The 19,531-nt window shown below is 35.4% G+C and overlaps 1 protein-coding gene across 4 annotated transcripts in view; it reads left to right on the top strand.

Moving 5' to 3' along the window:
• The window catches only part of grm7 (glutamate metabotropic receptor 7), a 376,391-nt gene that overhangs the window by 184,834 nt on the left and 172,026 nt on the right, over positions 1–19,531 (top strand). For all 4 annotated transcript variants that reach the window (XM_073936208.1, XM_073936209.1, NM_001302247.1 and 1 more), the window contains 2 exon segments: positions 4,967–5,102; positions 7,082–7,236. In XM_073936208.1, the coding sequence (XP_073792309.1) occupies positions 4,967–5,102; positions 7,082–7,236 (291 nt within the window).

Here is a 19,531-nt window from a genome sequence, read left to right as displayed (position 1 = left end):
AAGAGTTTTTTACATGCATCGTTTTTTTATTCGGGACTGCGATGCATTAGACAGGAATTTGATCCCATAGTAATGTCCACACAATGTCAAGATGTAACATCATTAGATCAGACATCCCAAGTCTTCCGGAAGTTGCGGGGAGTCTCCAGCAAATGCATAGAGAATTCTGCATGCTCGCAAACGAGTAATAATCTCCCAGAAATCGCGCGTCTCCCTTCCAGTCCTCAAATACGCCTCCTCACCCCTTCTCACTGCATCCCTTCTCGATCTTCAGGCACAGTGCAAACTCCGACGATGGACACTGAAGTCAGCCTGATGTTGGGTTCTGACATCAACCCGATTTTTATTTCCAACCAAAATGCAACGTCCCACAACACTGTGCTACAACGCCAATCATGTTGACATCCTGTGCCTGCTAGGGGACTTGTGAGTTGATCTGTTTGAATCATTCCGATGAGTTGTTGAATCAGTATGTTATTTCTTTTTATAATTTTTGGGTTTGATTTGTAAACAAATGATTCAGTTGAGTCATTCTAATAAATATTGAATATGTGATTGAAAAAGAGCCATGTATCCTCAAGTGAATTCTGCATCACCAAGTTAGATTCATAATCAAATGACTCATATGAGCTGCTTCATTTAATCGGTCTTGGTATGTTGATCATATTTTTTTAATAATCAGTTAAGTTGAAAAAGAATCATGGACTTGTGTGTTGGTCAGTTTGAATTGTTCTAATGAGATAAAATCCTACATAAAAGATGACCCTTACACAAATGACTCAAATGAGCCGTTTATTTTATGATTTGGTCAAAGTGATTTATGTACTCAAATGTTAGCCAACTTGAATCATTCAAATAAATCAGTAAGTGTCATGCTTTTTACCATGTTTCCAACCATTTGGAGTGCAGGGGTACATTTTGTGACTTTTGAATGACCAATCTAGACCACATTAGCATTTTTGCATTTGAAACAGAATAAACAAGACTTTATCTAACATTCACTGTGCTCCATGGGATTCATCCGTCTCAGAAGGGTAAAACAGTGTGAGTTTCCCCAATGAATGCTCCAGATAACGAGAAAAAAAGTCCCATGTCAAAGTACACTGTGCAGCGAACGGGAACAGAAAAGCCTGTCTGTGGGATTTTCATGTGGACTTATGCCAATTTTGGGGCCTCTCTTTTCACAAAAGCCAGTGCATTGAAGCGACTGCCATGAGTTTACATCGTTTGTCTATCTCTTTTTATCACATTTCCAATCTTCCGATGCCACGCTCATAAAAGCGCCACTCCAGGGCATCGGGCACAGACTCAGATATTGATGTTGGCCATCTAATAAATAACCAGAGAGATTTGGAGTCGTCATCAACCTGCAAACTGTATATATAAAAAAAAGAGGAAGCCATATTTCACTTTCGCTTACATAGCTGCCAAGAAGCTTTGGGATTTTGTTGTTGCTAAGCAGAGTGATTCTGTCTATCACGTCGAATATTCTTATATCCAGTGGGCAAATGTCCCGAAAATGGGTTGGTATGAGAGAGTGACATTTCCCATTTCATATCCGCTTCATAACCTGCAGAAGCGCTGATGGATTTTGACTTATCCTAACACTTTTCTTTAGCAGAGCCGCATAAGACCTTTTCTCCGTGATTTTCATCGAGAATTTGCAGAGACGTAATTTGCCTTGGTCTGTGGTCATTGTCATGGACCCAATTTTATAGATATATTATAGGTTATATATATTATAAGTTTTATAGAGATTTTAGATATACATCATTTGGGTGATCAGTTATAGTTTATATTAGTATATTCATTTATATATATATATATATATATATATATATATATATATATATATATATATATATATATATATATATATATATATATATATATATATATATATATATATGTATAACATTTGGGAACTGTGTTGAAATGTTTTATTGGAATAACCCTTAAATAATAGGTTCTGTTTAGGTTGGCAAAAAGTATCCCTGCCACATTCTGGGAAGGTTAGTTTATGGTTATTACGTAGACCCAATTATATTGATCTTAGTTTTTTTTAAGATATATATCATTCAGGGAATGTTAATTAATTAGTTTATAAAAATGAAATAATGGGAAAATACAAATGGCCATGTGATGATAGGTTGTCTATAAAAACAAATTGTACACTTGTGTGTGTGTATATATATATATATATATATATATATATATATATATATATATATATATATATATATATATATATATATATATATATATATATATATATATATATATTAGGGTTGTAACGGTATGAATTTTTTACGGTATGATAATCGTCTAAAACAATACCACGGTTTGACGGTTTCGCGGTATACGGTATGTTACAAATGTTACAAAATAATAGAACAGTGAAGCAAATTTGACTTTTTCCAAATAATATATTTTTAGTTACTATAAACAACACCACTTACAATGAACAAATAAAAAATAAGAAAATAATAAATAATGTGTCAAAGTCCAAATAAAGTCCAAATAAACATGGTGCAAATCCTCAGTAAAAAAATAGATATAAATATTTACTATACTATAAATAGTTACATAACGAAACTAGATTCAATATGGAACATCCTTAGGTTTTATGTGCCAGCATGGATATGGTTGTCTGTGGATATGGATTTGGATATGGTTGTCTGCAATGCAGACAAACAGCTGCACCTTCATTTGCGTCTTTTGAAAACAGCAAGAGCAGCAGTTCGTCTTTGGTGTGTCACTGTTTTGTCATGTTTCTGTGCTGCTGTGCATGCCTATCTCTCATTCCGTGTTGTTCAAAAAGCTCATTGTTGGTCCACAAACAAAAGCGAAACCTATGCTTATGGTTGTGATATAGCGAGTTTGAACCAATCTGGGCATGGAGGAGGGACAATGTATCAATGTATCATGTCTGGTTTGTCCGGAGACACAGTGACGAGCGTTTCTTTGTCATGTTATGTGATAAAGCACTGGAGCGGATCAAAAGTTATTAAACATTTAAGAGCAATACTTATTTTTAGCCGCGGGCGGCTGTTTCGGTCTTTAAGGGTTAAAACCGTTGATATGCAATTGTTCATGGTATGATAATCGTGCACGTTCAAATCGTGGTAGACCGTCATAACGGTATATTGTTACAACCCTAATATATATATATATATATATATATATATATATATATATATATATATATATATATATATATATATATATATATATATATATATATATATATATATGTGTATATGTACATATCAGTGCTGTCAGAACTAGTGTGTTACCGTATGCGATTAATTTGAAATATTAAACACGTAAAAAAAAATTAACATAATTAACACAGTTTTGCAGTTTTTTCCTGTTGTGGTCGATGTATGTTTAACGTGCAAAGAAATATGGTTAAGAGCAAGGAAGCGCTTTTAGAAGGAAAGTTTCAGTATAAAACTATTAATGTTGCATCATTAGGCTATCCTGTGTTTCCTCCAGAGTTTCATCTAATTTCGTGTGTTTCATTTTTAATCTTTCGACTTTTGTTTTAATGGAATTTGATACCACATGCCGAATAGAAAGAAAGACCTCTGCATTTTGTGATTTGGGTGGTCCTTTAAGGTAATCAAAAATCACTGTTTACATGGTAGATTCTTAATAGGAGTATTATCTTAATCATATTAAAATCGGGAGTATTGGTGTCTATACAGCACTTCAATAATGCGACTGAACTAATAATACTCCACATGCCTTAATTCGATAAGTGTTAATGACGGTTATGGCTGTAAGCATAATCTAAAGTGCTATTCCATCGTATGTTATATGTAGGCCCACACGGAATCTGCGTACGCAGAATTCCACAGATTTTCCGCAAATTTCCGCAGATTTTTAGCCCATCATTAATTCTGTTTATTTACTTGAGTAAATGTGTGTAAATCTATTTTTATTCAGTTTTTAAATTAATTACAGTAATATTATTGACTAACGTGAACATGTTCATCTGATTTATGTGCATGCAGTTTGTACAGTAATATTTTCTGTCTTTTAGTAGATATATTATATATTATATATTATGACAGACTTGCTTTTTGTTTACCAAAGAAAGAGAATTTAGTTAGATTGGCATTTTCAACATTAAATAAAAGTTAAAAAGATATAATTTTTACTTTACAAATTAAGGTTTTAGTTATGATACTCCTAAAATTATTCAGCAGAAATCCACAAATTTTTACCAAAATTCTCAGCAGAAAAAGCAAAATACTTCCGCAGATTCCATCTGGCCCTAGTTATGAGCTGTGGTTAATGCGTGTGGCTGCAGTTGTAACAGCCTCTGCTTTGAAACGTGGCAACCCTTGAACACCTGTGAAGAAAAAAAAAACTATTACGTCACATTCACCTGCCCCAAACGAGTGACTCTCAGCTCTGAGGCCAGCCTGTTAGGTGTGTGCAAAACACTTGGGCCCAGTTTCACAAACAGCGCTTAGATTAAGCCAGGACTAGGCCTTAGATCATTTAGGCTGTTTAAGCCACATTTATAAAATGACCTTAGAAATATATATATTACTGGTGTGCACCTGGAGACAAATTAAAATGACCCCTCCCTGCAGGTTATTTTGAGTTGGGACAGCTCAAACATGCAATTTAATCTTGACTAGCCTTAAACCTTGTTTGGGTAATCGGGGGTAAATGTGTGGCTCTAACCCAGTCCTGCCTACAAACTTCATTGCTAAATTCAGCCTCATGCATGCATTGCTGGGTGTGTTCCTCTGTACCATTAGTATGTACCTGAAATCTGCATATAAGGTTTTAATGGATTTCTATCCCATTTATCAAACTAATAACTGAGAAGAGGACCACACTTCACTCCAATATAACACTGGGACACTTTGAGCCAGATTTGAATTGGAATCTATTTGTGTTGATCTTCTCTCTCTCTCTCTCTCTTTCTCTCTCTTTCTCTCTGCAGGTGGAATCTGCATCGCTCAGTCGCTGAAGATCCCTCATGACCACAAACAGGGAGATTTTGACAAGATCATCCGACAGCTCCTGGAGACGCGTCATGCCCGCGCGGTCATTATTTTCGCAAACGACGAAGATATTCGGTAAGCTAGCTGACAGCCCCTAGAAGAGAAACAGGCCTACAATACATTCAGGTTTCAAACAATTAATTGCTCCCTTTTGAGCTCCAGAAAAAGAAGCTCCCGATGACAACAAGTCAATACTCTACTGGCCCGAAAGCTATTACTTATTAAACTCAAGGGTCCGTTTATATCTTGTTTTGGCAGATAAGCTAATCTCTAGAGGGTATCGATTAATAGCATCAACATGTCACCTATCAGACTATTGCTATTTGGTCATTCATACACAATGAGAATGTTACTGTTGCTGTAGAGCTTTAATCAGCATGTTTACATGCACTCTTAAATGCTAATATCTCACATAAATCTGATTATTAAATGACATATTGTCCTGGTTTACATTTAAACCAATGACCTGGCAATGTGAGTGCCCTATGTTTACAAGACATTATTAATAATTCAGTTTATTTCCCTGTAGTGATGTCAAGTCTACATAGAAATTTGGTACATGGCAATATATGCAAATCACATATACGATATTGAAATTGATGTTTGTATTTCACAGATACAGTTGAAGTCAGAACTATTTGCCCACCTGAGTTATTTGCCCCCTTGTATATTTATTCTTCATTCATTCATTAATTTTCCTTCGGCTTAGTCTCCACTTCAGAGGTCGCCACAACAGAATAAACCACCAACTATTCCAGCATATGTTTTATGAAGCGGATGCCCTTCCAGGCGCCACCCAGTACTGGGAAACACTTATTTAGACACACACTCATATACTAGGAACAATTTAGTTTATTCAATTCCCCTATTGCGCATATGTTTGGGTTGTGCGGGAAACCGGATCACCCGGAGTAAACCCATGCCAAGATGGGGAGAACATGCAAACGCCACACAAAAATGGCAGAAGAAACAATATTATAGGAAATGCTGTGAAAAATAAATCTTGATCTATTAAAATTTGGGATCAATCAAGTGTCTTAAAAAGATTTAATGGAATAACCGCTAGATAATAGGTTATCTTTAGGTTGCCACAAAACCCTCCCTGGAACATTCTGTAAGGGTTAGTTTATGGTTATTTTAACAATGTTTTGCAAGGCACGTTTAAATTTCAGTGTCACAAAAACATTGAATACATTGATGGATTTTTTTTTTCCTACCCTAAAATGTTTGTTGCCAACCTGATTTCACCAAGTAGTATGTGATCCTGGATTAACAAATATGTATTTTTATTAAGGGATATGTTTACAGTTTATGTTAAGTTTAGGCTTATGGTTAGGATTATGCAGTTCTACGTGATTGTTATCCAACTATTATTCGCTTCTGATTTTGAGAATAATTTACAGTTATGGTTGGGTTTAGGGGTAGGAAATAGGTATTCCTCCTAAATCTGGGGGATTCCTCCTAAAACAAAGATAAGGTAGTGGGGTGAATTCTGTCTATTTATTGTAGTCTTGATTCAATCTGATTGGATTATTGCTGATTACACATTAGAGACCAGCTAAGAGCAATTATATCACGAGCTCCTCTCAAAATTAGTTTGTAAACCCTTACTCATTGGGTGCGTTCGACTTCATGCAGTGCTGCGCAGATCGATCGAAATCTGTCTTGAAGCGGTGCATGCTGGTTAGAAATTTTGTCTGGATTGATGCTGCGCCGAAGTGTGGAAACCTCTGAAATAGAGACTAAGCCAAATGAAAATGAAGAAATGAACACCTTCAAATACCTGCATAAAATTTCATCTGGTTAGTCTTGTCATTTAATTCCAACTTCAGTTGAGAACTTTTTTTGATGCTCATCAATGAATTTATTAAATAATTGTGTATCCATATATGTGCATTATCTTTCTATTGGATTAAACATGTATCTATCTGACACAACTAAGTCCATATGTTTCCTCTCAGATTTTTTTTTTTTCTTTTATGCAATATCCCAAAATGCTCATAAAAATAAGTGGATGGAATTATAGCTAGTGTTGTGTGTGTTAATGTTCACAGGGGGATCCTCAATGCCACTAAAAGTGCCGATAAAGTGGGCCATTTTCTGTGGATTGGCTCAGACAGTTGGGGAGCGAAGAACAGCCCTATTCAAGGGCTCGAGGACGCGGCCGTCGGCGCTATTACCATCCTGCCAAAAAGAGCCACTATTGCTGGTAAGATGTATTGATTTTATGCTAATGGCCGCTCAGTGTTGTGTAAAGAGTACAATGGCTTTGTGATGATGGTATGATGAGGTGCTAAGTCTTATTCTTAACACATTTAATTACAACTAACATTAATTGTTTTTTTTTTTTTTTTACTGTTCTACCATTCAGAAGGAAGTGTCTTATAATGTGTGCATCTGTTTGATTTAAAAAATGCTTAAAAAAAGATTGTGATGATTATTATAATTTTTATTGAGCATATTTCATATATAACATAATGCTTTATTTAGATTTTTTGGAGGGAAATCTTAGGATTTGTTTTGTTGTTGTTGTTTTTTTATATGGACACTAGAAACACTGGAAAGTTCACTGTTTTGAAAGAGTAATTACGTAATCCTGTAATTATTTGAAATCCACCTTAATATTGAATTTACCTTTGTTCAATACTACAAAAAAAAAGACAAAAAAACAAGCAAACAAACAAAATGTTTGTTCCTTTAAATGAAGGAAGATAGGAAGGAAAGGCTTCATTCCAGTCCTATCTTTTATACCCTTCACCCGCTTCCGTCTCATTTACTCAAATTTATGTATGTCTTTGATTATGTTATACAATTATCCACCACTGGTGAAACATCTGCTTGGGTTTAAATAAAATGCCCTAAACCCTTGAGCACTTGCGCACTTGGAAACATCACAATTGCATTGCATTCTGGGACATATAGGTGCTGAGGTTGACATATAAAGCAGACTCGCTTCCTCTGTCAAAATTAAGGGATTGAGGGAACGTCTATGTAAACTTCACTCATTCACTTCATGATCACACTTTGAAACAAGTGAAGGGAAGACTTCAATAGTGTTTAAAGGAAGAAAGATAGGAAAGTAGGTAGGATGAAGGAAGGACTGGAATGTAGACAAGGAAGGAAGAGTGAAGGGAGAAAGAATGAAGGAAGGAAGTAAAGGAATGAAGGGATGGAGGAAGGAAGGAAGAAGGAAGGAAAAAAAGGAGGAAAGGAAGGAAGGAAGCAAGAGGGAACGATTAAGGACGGAGGGGAGGATTAAAGAAGGGAAGTTTGCAAGTGTGTGTCTATATGTTGGAAGGAAGGAAGAAGGGAAAGAATGAAGGGAGTAAAAATTAAGGAAGGAGGTAGGAAGGAAGGATTAAGAAACGGAGGAAGGAAGGAATGAAGCAAGCAAGAAAGGAAGAAAGGGAGCAAAGATTATATAAGGAAGGAAGGAATGAAGGTAGGAAGAAAGGGTGAAGAAACGGAGGAAGGAAGAAAAGAGGCAAGGAAAGAAGGAAGCAAGGAAAAAATATTGAGGAAGAAAGGGAGGATAAAAGAAGCAAGAAGGGAAGAGTGTGTGTCTAAAAGTAGACTGGAATGCAGCCAAGGAAGGAAGGATGAAGGGTGGAAAAAAGGAAGGTAAGAAGGAAGGAATAAATGACCTAAGGAAAGTTTAAGGATGGAAGGGAGAATTAGGGAAGGGAAGTTTGCGAGTGTTTGTCTAAAAGTGCACTGGAGCGCAGCTAAATAAAGAAGGATAAAAGGTGGAAGGAAGGAAGGAAGGAAGGAAGGAGGGAAGGTAGAAAGAAATTGACTAAGGCAAGATTAATGAAGTAAGAATTAAGGAAGGAAGGAAGGAAGGAAGAAAGAAAAAAAAGAAGGAAAGAAAGAAGGATTAGGGATGGAAGGGATAACCAAAGAAGGAAGAAGGGAAGTTTGTGAGTGTGTGAGTAAAAGTGGACTGCAACTCAGCCAAGAAAGGAAGGAAGGAGGAAAGAATGATGGAATATAAGAGGAAAGGAAAGATTAAGGAACAAACAAACGAACATTATGTTGACAATTGTTGTTGGTCAAAATTATTTTTGTTAGCTTTACGGTAGTTGCCAGCAAAACTGCAGGATTAAAATTACTCAGAATTATATATATATATATATATATATATATATATATATATATATATATATATATATATATATATATATATATATATATATATAAACAATATTAATGATTTTAAAATAGTCACCAACAGTAAATCCCTCAAATAACACTTCTTTGTTTTGGAGGCTGAAAAATGACCGAACGTGACTGATGTACACAAACACCATTGCACAGTCATGAATCGCCTGTACTATCCTGCAGCTCCCTACAACCCTTGTTTTTGATTGCACAAGCAAGTTTCTTTTGCGGTGTTCAGACTGATGTCAGGCTGAATGGATGGAAGGCAGAAGCGTCGCTCTAATAATAGTCCCTCATCTCCCCGGTGTCTGCAAAACTGTGTCACGTTTGATAGAGAACGGAGCGCAACAGAGTCCAAAAGGCCTCACATCGAACTCGTTTTGTTCACCGGAGATCCTGAATCTGATCCTGACAGGGCATTGTGACCCAGCTGGACCCCTTTTGCAGCCCGTCCTGCCACAGGCGCCGTCTCAGTGCCAGATTAATAAATGAAAGCCCCGTGGTGGTATATTTTGAGACAGACGTGAACTAATGGTATAAAGAGGCCTGTGGATGGAAGGGGTGAAAGAGAGATGGATCTTCTGTGGAGGAAAAGCCTGGGAGGTTTTAGACTCTCTTTGGCTCAGTTGTTGTTGGGGGAAAGGGATTATTTATCCACAAAGAAAAAGTCTGACTTGTTTTGCACATTCTGAAGTGTCTTAAAGTGTTAATGATTTCAAAGTTAGTCACATTAATACACATTTATTTATTAATATTCATTCATTCCTTCATTTTCTCTTCGGCTTAGTCCCTTTATTAATCAGGGGTTAGAAGAAAACCAATGTAAATTCGAGGAGAAAATGCCAACTGACCCAGCTGATGCTCGAACCAGCGACCTTCTTTGTGTGAGGCGACAGCATTACACACTGTGCTGACACCATTTTATTATATATATATATATATATATATATATATATATATATATATATATATATATATATATATATATATATATTTTTTTTTTTTTTTTTTTAATTAATAAATTGGTTTATTAGTTATTGGTTTAAGGTGTTTTGTGTGTTTAATTAAAATAACTAAAACAGCTATACTTGTTTTTTTTTTTTGTTTTTTTTGTAAATCAACACAATTAAATACAAACATAACTTAATAATAATTAAATGAATAATGTATTAGAAAAAACGTTAGAAAAAATATATATTATGGTACAATGTACTATCAGTGTGCCAGTGTGCTATTATATATTTTACTTATTTAAATAGAATAAACTGTAGTTGTATACTCTAATAGTATTTAATTTTTTGCATTTTTGTTAATAGAAATAAAGATAACAAATGTTAAGCCGCCTTTCCACTGCTTGCGACATTTGGACAGGACTGTCGGAATACGCCCCCACTTTTGGCAGTCGCACAGTATTTTCAGTGTTGCGTACCATGGGAGACTCATAGACCGCTAAAATATTGGAGGGAATGTGGAGACAACATTAAAAAAACATATTTATTACTTTCTTACTTACATTTATTAACAGAAATGTTATTTTTTTTATGTAGACTTTTTATAATTCAAAAAATAACCAAACAAACTCCTATTTCTCATCTCGCACACACGGACCTGCTTGTACAACACTGGAATACATCACATCCGGTCGGCCGGTCGCATACGGTCTAGTCGCAGGATTTCAAATTTTTCAACAGATCCGCAGCTCAATTCGGACCAGAATTTTCCGCATACGGAAATGATCGGAACTCTACGCAGCTCCCGGACTGCTCTCCATGGGAAATGAATGACTTCCGCTCTGTCGCTTGTCAATTGTCATGTGCAGTGGAAAAGAGGCCTTAGAATGAAATATAAATATGTTTGTAATGATTAGATCCAGCTATTAAAAAAAAACCTTTACATTTCAACTAATACGAGTTTTGTTGTTGTGTTGTTTAATAACAACCCTGTTAACAATAGAATTACTGTACTAATATTTTCTTCCTTAATGGGCAAGAAAGGCCATTTATCAAAGTATTCAGTTCTAAAATAAGTGACCGGAAAATTGATTTGCTTGTACAGAAAATGTGTTATAAATAAATACAATAAAATAAATAATAAATCCAAGATTTTTTCTGTTCAGGAAAATGGGATTCTCTGTAATTTCATATTTTCAAATAAAACTAATAAATGTTAGAATAATATATACATTTTTTTAATGATTAGATTAAAATAAGGAAAAACAAAAAAAACAAAAAACAATTCACTTTTTTTGTTCATGTTGTATAATGTATCAAAAGTATTGAGCTTTGAAATAAGTGACTACAAAAGTAATTTGCCTGTTCGTTTTTTATTTTTATTTTTTTTATGAAAAATACAATACATACAAAAAAATTTTTTTTTTTTTTTTCTGTTTAGGAAAATACCAACATAGGCTCATTCTGAAAATGGAGCCCTATATACATTTCTGGAGATTGCGACTTATGTATCCATATTTATGGCTGCATTTTATCTTTATAACAAATGCTACAGAGTGGTATGACACTGTCAATTGGTGCTTTTGAAAACAAGAAAACAGCAGGCATGAATGGCACTCGTGGGAGAAAATTGAGATATCAAAGCAAACAAAGCGGACTCTGGTTGATTTGTAAAAACAAAAACTGCAAAAGAACTGTACCACCAGGGATGTATTTTGCGATCTCCAGAAATGTATATAGCTTTAGGTTTTCAGAATGAGTCTGGGTTGGAAAATGTTCATTCATTCATTCATTCATTCATTTTCTTGTCGGCTTAGTCCCTTTATCAATCCGGGGTCGCCTCAGCGGAATGAACCGCCAGCTAATCCAGCAAGTTTTTACATAGCGGATGCTCTTTCAGCTGCAACCCATCTCTGGGAAATTGGAAACGTTATCCTCGATAATTCCATATTTACAAATAAAGCTAATAAATGTTAGAATAAAATTTAAATATGTGTTTAATGGTTAGATTCGGCAAAAAATGTTAGATTAATAGAAGTTTATTTTTTGTTGTTGTTGTATAATAAGCTTGTTCAGAATAGCAATAATGAATATTATTTTCTTCTTTAATTAGACTTCCATTTTCTTATGTTCTTAATGTAGAATGAACTTTACCTGAAATTTTGTAATAAAAAAAGCTTAAATACAATAATAAAAAAAAAATAATAATGTTTTTTTTGTGTTTGTTTAGGAAAATTTTTATCTTTGATAATTCCCTATTTAGATCTTCACTCCTCCCTCCGGTTAATCCATTCAATGCGGCGCTGCAAATGGAAATCGTGTCACACAGTGCAGTGCGTTTTCCAGGTATCCACGGGGTTATGATAGCATCTCTCGGCTCGCGCTGTTTGCCATTTGCTGATAAGTGCGTGGAGCGCAGCTTTACCGGGTCGAGCAATTGCCCCTGCATTTCACAGCACTGATGGAACAATTTGAAAGGCACTCGTCAGGGAAAGCATCACACTTTGCAGCTTTATTGTGCTCTTTGAAACAGACCTATGAAAACAATTGAATGTAGTGCTGCCATGACTAGAGAGTTTGTCTCACTACAGGCGAGAAAAATCTGCTCTGTTTTTGAAGTCAAACGATGTTGTGTTTTTGTGGATGGACGTGAAGCTGGGAGCCATTCGGATGCTGTCTTTGATCTGAAGGTGAAAAGCGAATGGGCGCCTTCTGTATAAATACACAACCTGATGATCTGAAGAGTCATGTTTTTATTTACACTGCACTCCAGACTAAACAATCGCCACAGAACACCTGCAAATGTGTATTTTGTTTTGGGATGTAGTGACTATTTAGCACTGCATGACTCTCAGCAGATAAGTAAGTACTATTGGTCAAATTTTAGATCATCTACTTCATATTCATGAGCTATTCTATTCATGTCCTTATTTATTTAAATCATGGCCAAGTTGACTACTTTGTACATTGTTAGGTCCTATGTGGGACCTGTTTGTATGTGTATTTTGTGATTGGCAGAGCCTGCAGGATGATTGCAGATTGGTGGGTGGGTCATCCCACCTGAGACCCATTGTGTGGCGTTTATAAGGAGTCCGGCATTCTGTCTAGGGTGGGAGCTCGATTAGCCGGACGTCTCTGCAGGCGCTTTTGATTTATTTTAGTTTGTGTTTGGATCATGAGCTCAGTACACTTCCATGCACATACTTTTCACTACTGTCTTTCACTTATACTGACTTTGATTGCTTTAAATACTTTTGTTGTTATAATTATATGTTTTGTTAATAAATAATTTCTCTTTTCAATTTACCTGGTCCGTATTGTCTCTCTAATGTTGCATCGTTGAGCCGGTTGTAACAACATTAATTGTTTACATTTTTTTTTCTGTACTGGGCGACACGCTGGCTTAGTGGTTAGGACTGTCGCCTCACTACAAGAAGGTCGCTGGTTTGAGTCCCTCCTGGGCCAGTTGGCATGTCTGTAGCTATGTTTCCATCCACCTATTTTTATGCGCATTTTATATATGCGCATAAAAATACAGTTGACGGAAATGCCAAGATGCGCATGCATTTTGAAAATGCACAAAAAACGTATGCACATAGCTAAGTAGGATACACTTTTTATTCGATAAGAAAAGATGGAAACACTTTTACCACACAAACTCCAGCATGCGCATTAAAAAGTCTTATGATTTTGTCATAAGAGACCATGTGATGATAAAAAATGTGTGTGAATGGATAAACCAGCAGACCGAGCACATTATAAAACATCTGAAATGTTGTTTTGGTCATTAAAATGCCTTACCGTTTAATTATTAGTGTTATTATATTATTAGTGACCTCCAGAATCAAGAGCATTTGTGCTCCGCGTCTGACACCTTCAAAAGCCACCGCGCGTTCACTGCATGTCACGATTGCCTTCTGAGGCGCAAGTCATTTATTAAATGAAGAAAAGATTGATGCAGCTTCTCCTACTGCAGCAAATTCAGTTTTTACTGGTGATATTTGGCGCCAGTTAATCAGGAAGTAACAATTTTGTTCGCTTTGACTAGTTAAATGGAAACGCAGCTTTATTCGCAACGTCTTTAATGCAATAATCCAGTTTTGTGCATAAAGTTCATTCGCATTTTTGAATAGAATCATAGCTTGCGTGGAGTTTGCATGTTCTCCTCATGTTGGCTTGGGTTTCCGCCGGGTACTCTGGTTTTCCCCAGTCCAAACACATGCGCTATAGGGGAGTTGAATAAGCTAAATTGTCCCTAGTGTATATGTGTTTGCGAGAGTGTATGGGTGTTTCCCAGTGCTTGATTGCAGGTGGAAGGACATCCACTGTGTAAAACATGCTGGATAAGTTGATGGTTCATTCCACTGGGGCGACCCCTGATAAATAAGGGACTACCCACACGGAAAGAACCCATTTAAACATATATGTTTTGATATAGGTTTTGATATAGGTTTTAAATATATGTGACATAGATGAAATTGGCTGTTTTCCCTTTATTATATGTATTATATGTACATATAATATAGGAAAAGGGCCAATTTTATATATGTCACATATGTTTAAAACCTATATCAAAACCTGTATTAAAACATATATGTTTATATGGGTTCTTTCCATGTGTGTATGAAGAGTTCACATGCAAAAACCTCTAAATGTCGTCAGAATTGTTTTTCTAAAATTAGCATTTTGTGTGTACGTTCAGTAATATCACTTTTATGCCAAAGTATAAGTTATTTTTATTTAATTTAAAGTGAAATAACTCAACATAAACCAAAGTGGCTGATAAATGTTCAGTTTCGATGGAAAATTCAGATGGCATTTAGAGGTTTTTGCATCTAAACTCTTCATATGTATATATATATATATATATATATATATATATATATATATATATATATATATATATATATATATATATATATATATATATATATATATATATATATATATGTATGTATATATATATATATATATATATATATATATATATATATATATATATATATATATATATATGTACGTGTGTAAATATAGATGTTAAGACTGTAATGACCTTCCAGTCATAATCCTCTAGAAACTGCATTAAGACATTAAGAAAACATTGTATTTTGCATTGAATTTGGTGGATGTAACGGTGACTGTTTGGATGTGTATAAGTTGTAATGTGAATCTGGAAGTGACATGAAATATTTCACAAAATAAAAAAAATAAAAAACGACAAACCATTGTGTTATACATTTCCCTCTTTTCCACTATCTTAGAAGAAATAATTGACCTTGTAAATGATTCAGGAGCGTGTAGACATTATAGCTTTTTATCTCCTCTCACGTATTTGCCATAGTTAAATTCTAGAACATGCCAGCTACATGTGATACCAATTTCAAGTGTTCGCACAAACATAAGTTTTGTTCTTGGTTATTGATACCTTACCTTGATAATAAAAAATATGAGCTAGGCATCATGTATGACAGTTGCCAAAGTGAGATATATGAGCTATATAGGAGACATATCTTGCATGTACATATAGGGCTTATTTGTGGATATGAAGAAGCGGTCCCACTTTATGTTGTGTCCTTAGTTACTATGTACTTACATTAAAAAAATAAATACAATGTACTTACTGTGTTTATAATGTATTTGAGAACACTTGTGGTGCTTTTGAGTTGGGATAGGGGTTGGGTTATGGACAGGTTTGGAGGCATGGGTAGGTTTAAGGGTGGGTTAAGGTGTAAGGGATGGTCAACAGTGTATTTACAAATGTAGTTACAAAGGGTAATTACAGATGTAGTCACATACATGTATTTAATCAAGCATAAGTACACATTAAATACATGTATTTACAGAATAAGTACATTGTAACAAACTATTAATTCCTGTGTAAGTACATATTAGTTAAGGTCACTTAATATAAAGTGGGACCAAAGAAGCAATACAGTATACCTATATTGCCTGTATATGCATATGTGCATATATACTGCATATAGGTTTCATATATGTGCATGCTGTATATCCTCATATAGGCTCTTTCCATGTGGTTAAGCTGAAGGAAAATGACTGAATGGATGAAAGTTGATGTGTTATTATAATATGTGTTTGTGTCTTTAAGAACATGATCAGATAGCTTGTTTTGATCACTTTTAACAGAGAATTACCTCTGAATTATATCAGAGGGGACCTAAAGTCAACATTTCTGTAGACATATAGTTTAATGAACCTGGAGCGCTGTCTTAAACTTAATACACAGAGGTCTTGCACTCTTCTAATGGTTTTTGGATATTTTTAATTTTTAAAAAAAACTACATATTACGTCTTTAAACAAGGATTGAATGAATAAATCATTAACGCTTAATGAATAAATGACAGAATGAATAAACTGTTTTAATTATTCTGCTGTTTTAGTTAAGCAAAAAGTTGTAGTAGACATTTCGTCTCACTACATGCGAGAAAAATCTGCTCTGTTTTTGAAATCAAACAATGTTGTGTTTTTGTGGACGGACGTGAAGCTGGGAGCCATTCGGATGCTGTCTTTGATCTGAAGGTGAAAAGTGAATGTGTGTGTTGTGTACAAATACACAACCTGATGATCTAAAGAGTCATGCTTTTATTTACACTGCACTGCAGACTAAACAATCGCCTCTGAAGGCCTGCAAATGTGTATTTTGAGAATTGAGTTGACTAGTCTTGGGAAAGGGTGACGTTTTAAGACCAATATAAGATTGTGGCAGCCAGTTGCGTCAGCAGTGGACTGAACGAAAATATAACATAAGCTTTAATCCTCATATATTGCATACACAGTAAACTGGCTTCAGCAGATTGATGAGTACTATTGGTCGAAGGTTACATCACATAGTTAAAATTCCTGAGCTACCAGGATGATTATACCATACCTCTACTTTTTTGTTTTGTCTTTTTTTCCCAATTCTGACCCCTAAACCCATGCACACAAAGAAAAATACTATAGTAATGTATAGTAAATACTATAGTGTTTTTTATCCATACTGTTCAGTGTTTTCTCTAGGATTTTTTCCAGCTGTGGTGGCTGACTTTGTTGGGCATTTTACACAGATCTACCACTACATGTGGCGTTATTTCATTGACAAATGTTGTGGGTGCAGTATTTAGTCGAGATCGCATTAATGTGATAGCCTACAAGCATGTCAATCTCTGCTTGAGCACCGATTTCCTCTGTTCGTGCACAAAACTTCTTGCGCAGCCTCAGACCTTTATCTATAAATAAAGTATAATTATGGAAACTATGTTCATCATAACTGAAAGCTACGCCGTGTTTGCTGGCCTCACGCATCACGCACCTGTCAGTCAGTCAGCCTTTAAGGGTTTAAGGGTTAAACAGAACGCACAGCACTACGAAGGTCACAGAAAAGTTTGCGCTGTTCACTTACCTTTTAATACGTTTTCGGTGCAATTTTTTCCCGCTATTTAAAAAAAAAACCGCTAGAATATTTTAAATAAGAAGCTGTAATGTAGCTGTGGCGTGATGAATTTTGGTTTGGTGCCCCGCCACGGAAGAATGAATGTAGCGGAAAGCATGCTGTTGTAGAGTACTTCAATTAATATGTTGTGGTAATTCTATAGTGGCTGTGGTGATGCAACAAATAGAGGTTTCCCAGTGATGTGTTGCAGTTGGAAGGGCATCCTTTGCGTAAAACATACGCTGCATAAGTTAGCGGTTCATTCTGCTGTGGTGACTCTATAGAATAATAAAGGGACTGAGCCGAAAAGAAAATGAATGAGTGAATATACAGTATAATACACCGTACTAAAGTATAGCTCAAAACATAGTATTTACTAAAACTTTGTTTTTTTTATGATGAAAAATCTTCCAAGCCAACACGGGGAGAACATGCAAACTCCACACAGAAATGCCAACTGACCCCGCTGGGGCTTGAACCAGTGACCTTCTTGCTGTGAGGCGACAGCACTAACCACTGTTCTATAGATAATAATATGAATTAGCAATTTAATAATAATAATCGGAAAATTTTGGAAGCGATAAAATAATTGTGGCCCTTGGATTTGCTATAGCCTCAGGGCCCAATATGTTCTTAATCCGGCTCTACTACACGTATACATTGAATTAATTAGAAATGCAGCACTAGAAATAGCTCATTTAGAAAATAAACTAATCAAAATTGCTACCAATTACTAACAAATTGATTGTATGGTCACTCAAATCACTAACATTCCGTATTCACAACAGTAATAGAGATTCCTGCCTTACGAAACTGAAGTTTAACATCTGTGTGTCCCAAACACAAGCAATGCAACATGCATCATGACCCTTGAAACCATGCTAGTAATCCATCTTCATCAAATTAACAAAAATCGAACACACATCGAGGCCTTTCAAAACCCTGAAGAGCACCTGAGGCTTCGCTTAATTTCCTGTCTTTATGTGAATAATTGAAGCCATCACATGCTAACTCAGCCACGGCTCTCCAGAGCACCAGCCAGTGTTTCAGCAGTCAGGTAAGTCATGGTGAAATCTAGCTGGCAGCCTGTCAGTAGAGATATCTCTTCTGGACTTGCCCAAACGCTCCGATGTGACGAGCACTTAGCAAAAGACCCAGAGATGCCTGGAGTGTGACGCAACAATAATCATAGTCGTGTCAGTCTCGCGGCTTAGCTACTAGAATATATGATTGCTTAAAGGTCTGTTTTCTGTAGTTGAATCAGTGGTTGTCAGCTTGTTTTGCATCAGAATTTCAGAATTTTGGCTGGAAACCTATTTTTAAAATGCCTTTTGGTTAGCATGTACCAAAAAATTAAATATAAAAGAGTTCAGGTAACTGTCTTGGTGTTTCCTGCATTTGGTGTTTCCAGCGTTGGTAGCGCTGCGACCTGAAATGTTTGGAGCTTCCTTACCTGGGTCCAGTATGCTCATGTCATCACTATTAGCTGCTGAAAGCAAATCAGTGAGTCTTTTTTGAAGGACGAATTACAAATATGTAAATTTTTTGGTCAGCCAGGGGATAAAATGAACTAAGACAATATGATCGGTCTCCTATTGGTCTCCTTTATAAATTTTTTTAAAAATATGATGCAACCCACCTGTTGGGAACCACTGCTGTAGACAATCAAAAAGTATAAGAGGCCTAATAATATTGACCTTAAAAATTATTTATTTTTTAAAATTCTAGCCGAAATAAAACTAATCAGACTTTCTCCAGAAGAACAAGCAATATATTTTAAGAAATACTGTGAACATTTCTTAATCTGGATAACATCATTTAGGAAATATTTGAAAAAGAAAAATATATAATAATAAATCATATAGATTTCAACTGTACAATACACTAAACTGAACCTCAACTCTGAAAACTGGACTGAAGCCGCTTCAATTCACTAGAATTTCATATATTATAAGCTTCTTTG

This window comes from Danio rerio, chromosome 22 (assembly GCF_049306965.1).
Source record: "Danio rerio strain Tuebingen ecotype United States chromosome 22, GRCz12tu, whole genome shotgun sequence".
Taxonomy (NCBI): domain Eukaryota; kingdom Metazoa; phylum Chordata; class Actinopteri; order Cypriniformes; family Danionidae; genus Danio; species Danio rerio.
This window is presented reverse-complemented; position numbering and strand designations above follow the sequence as displayed.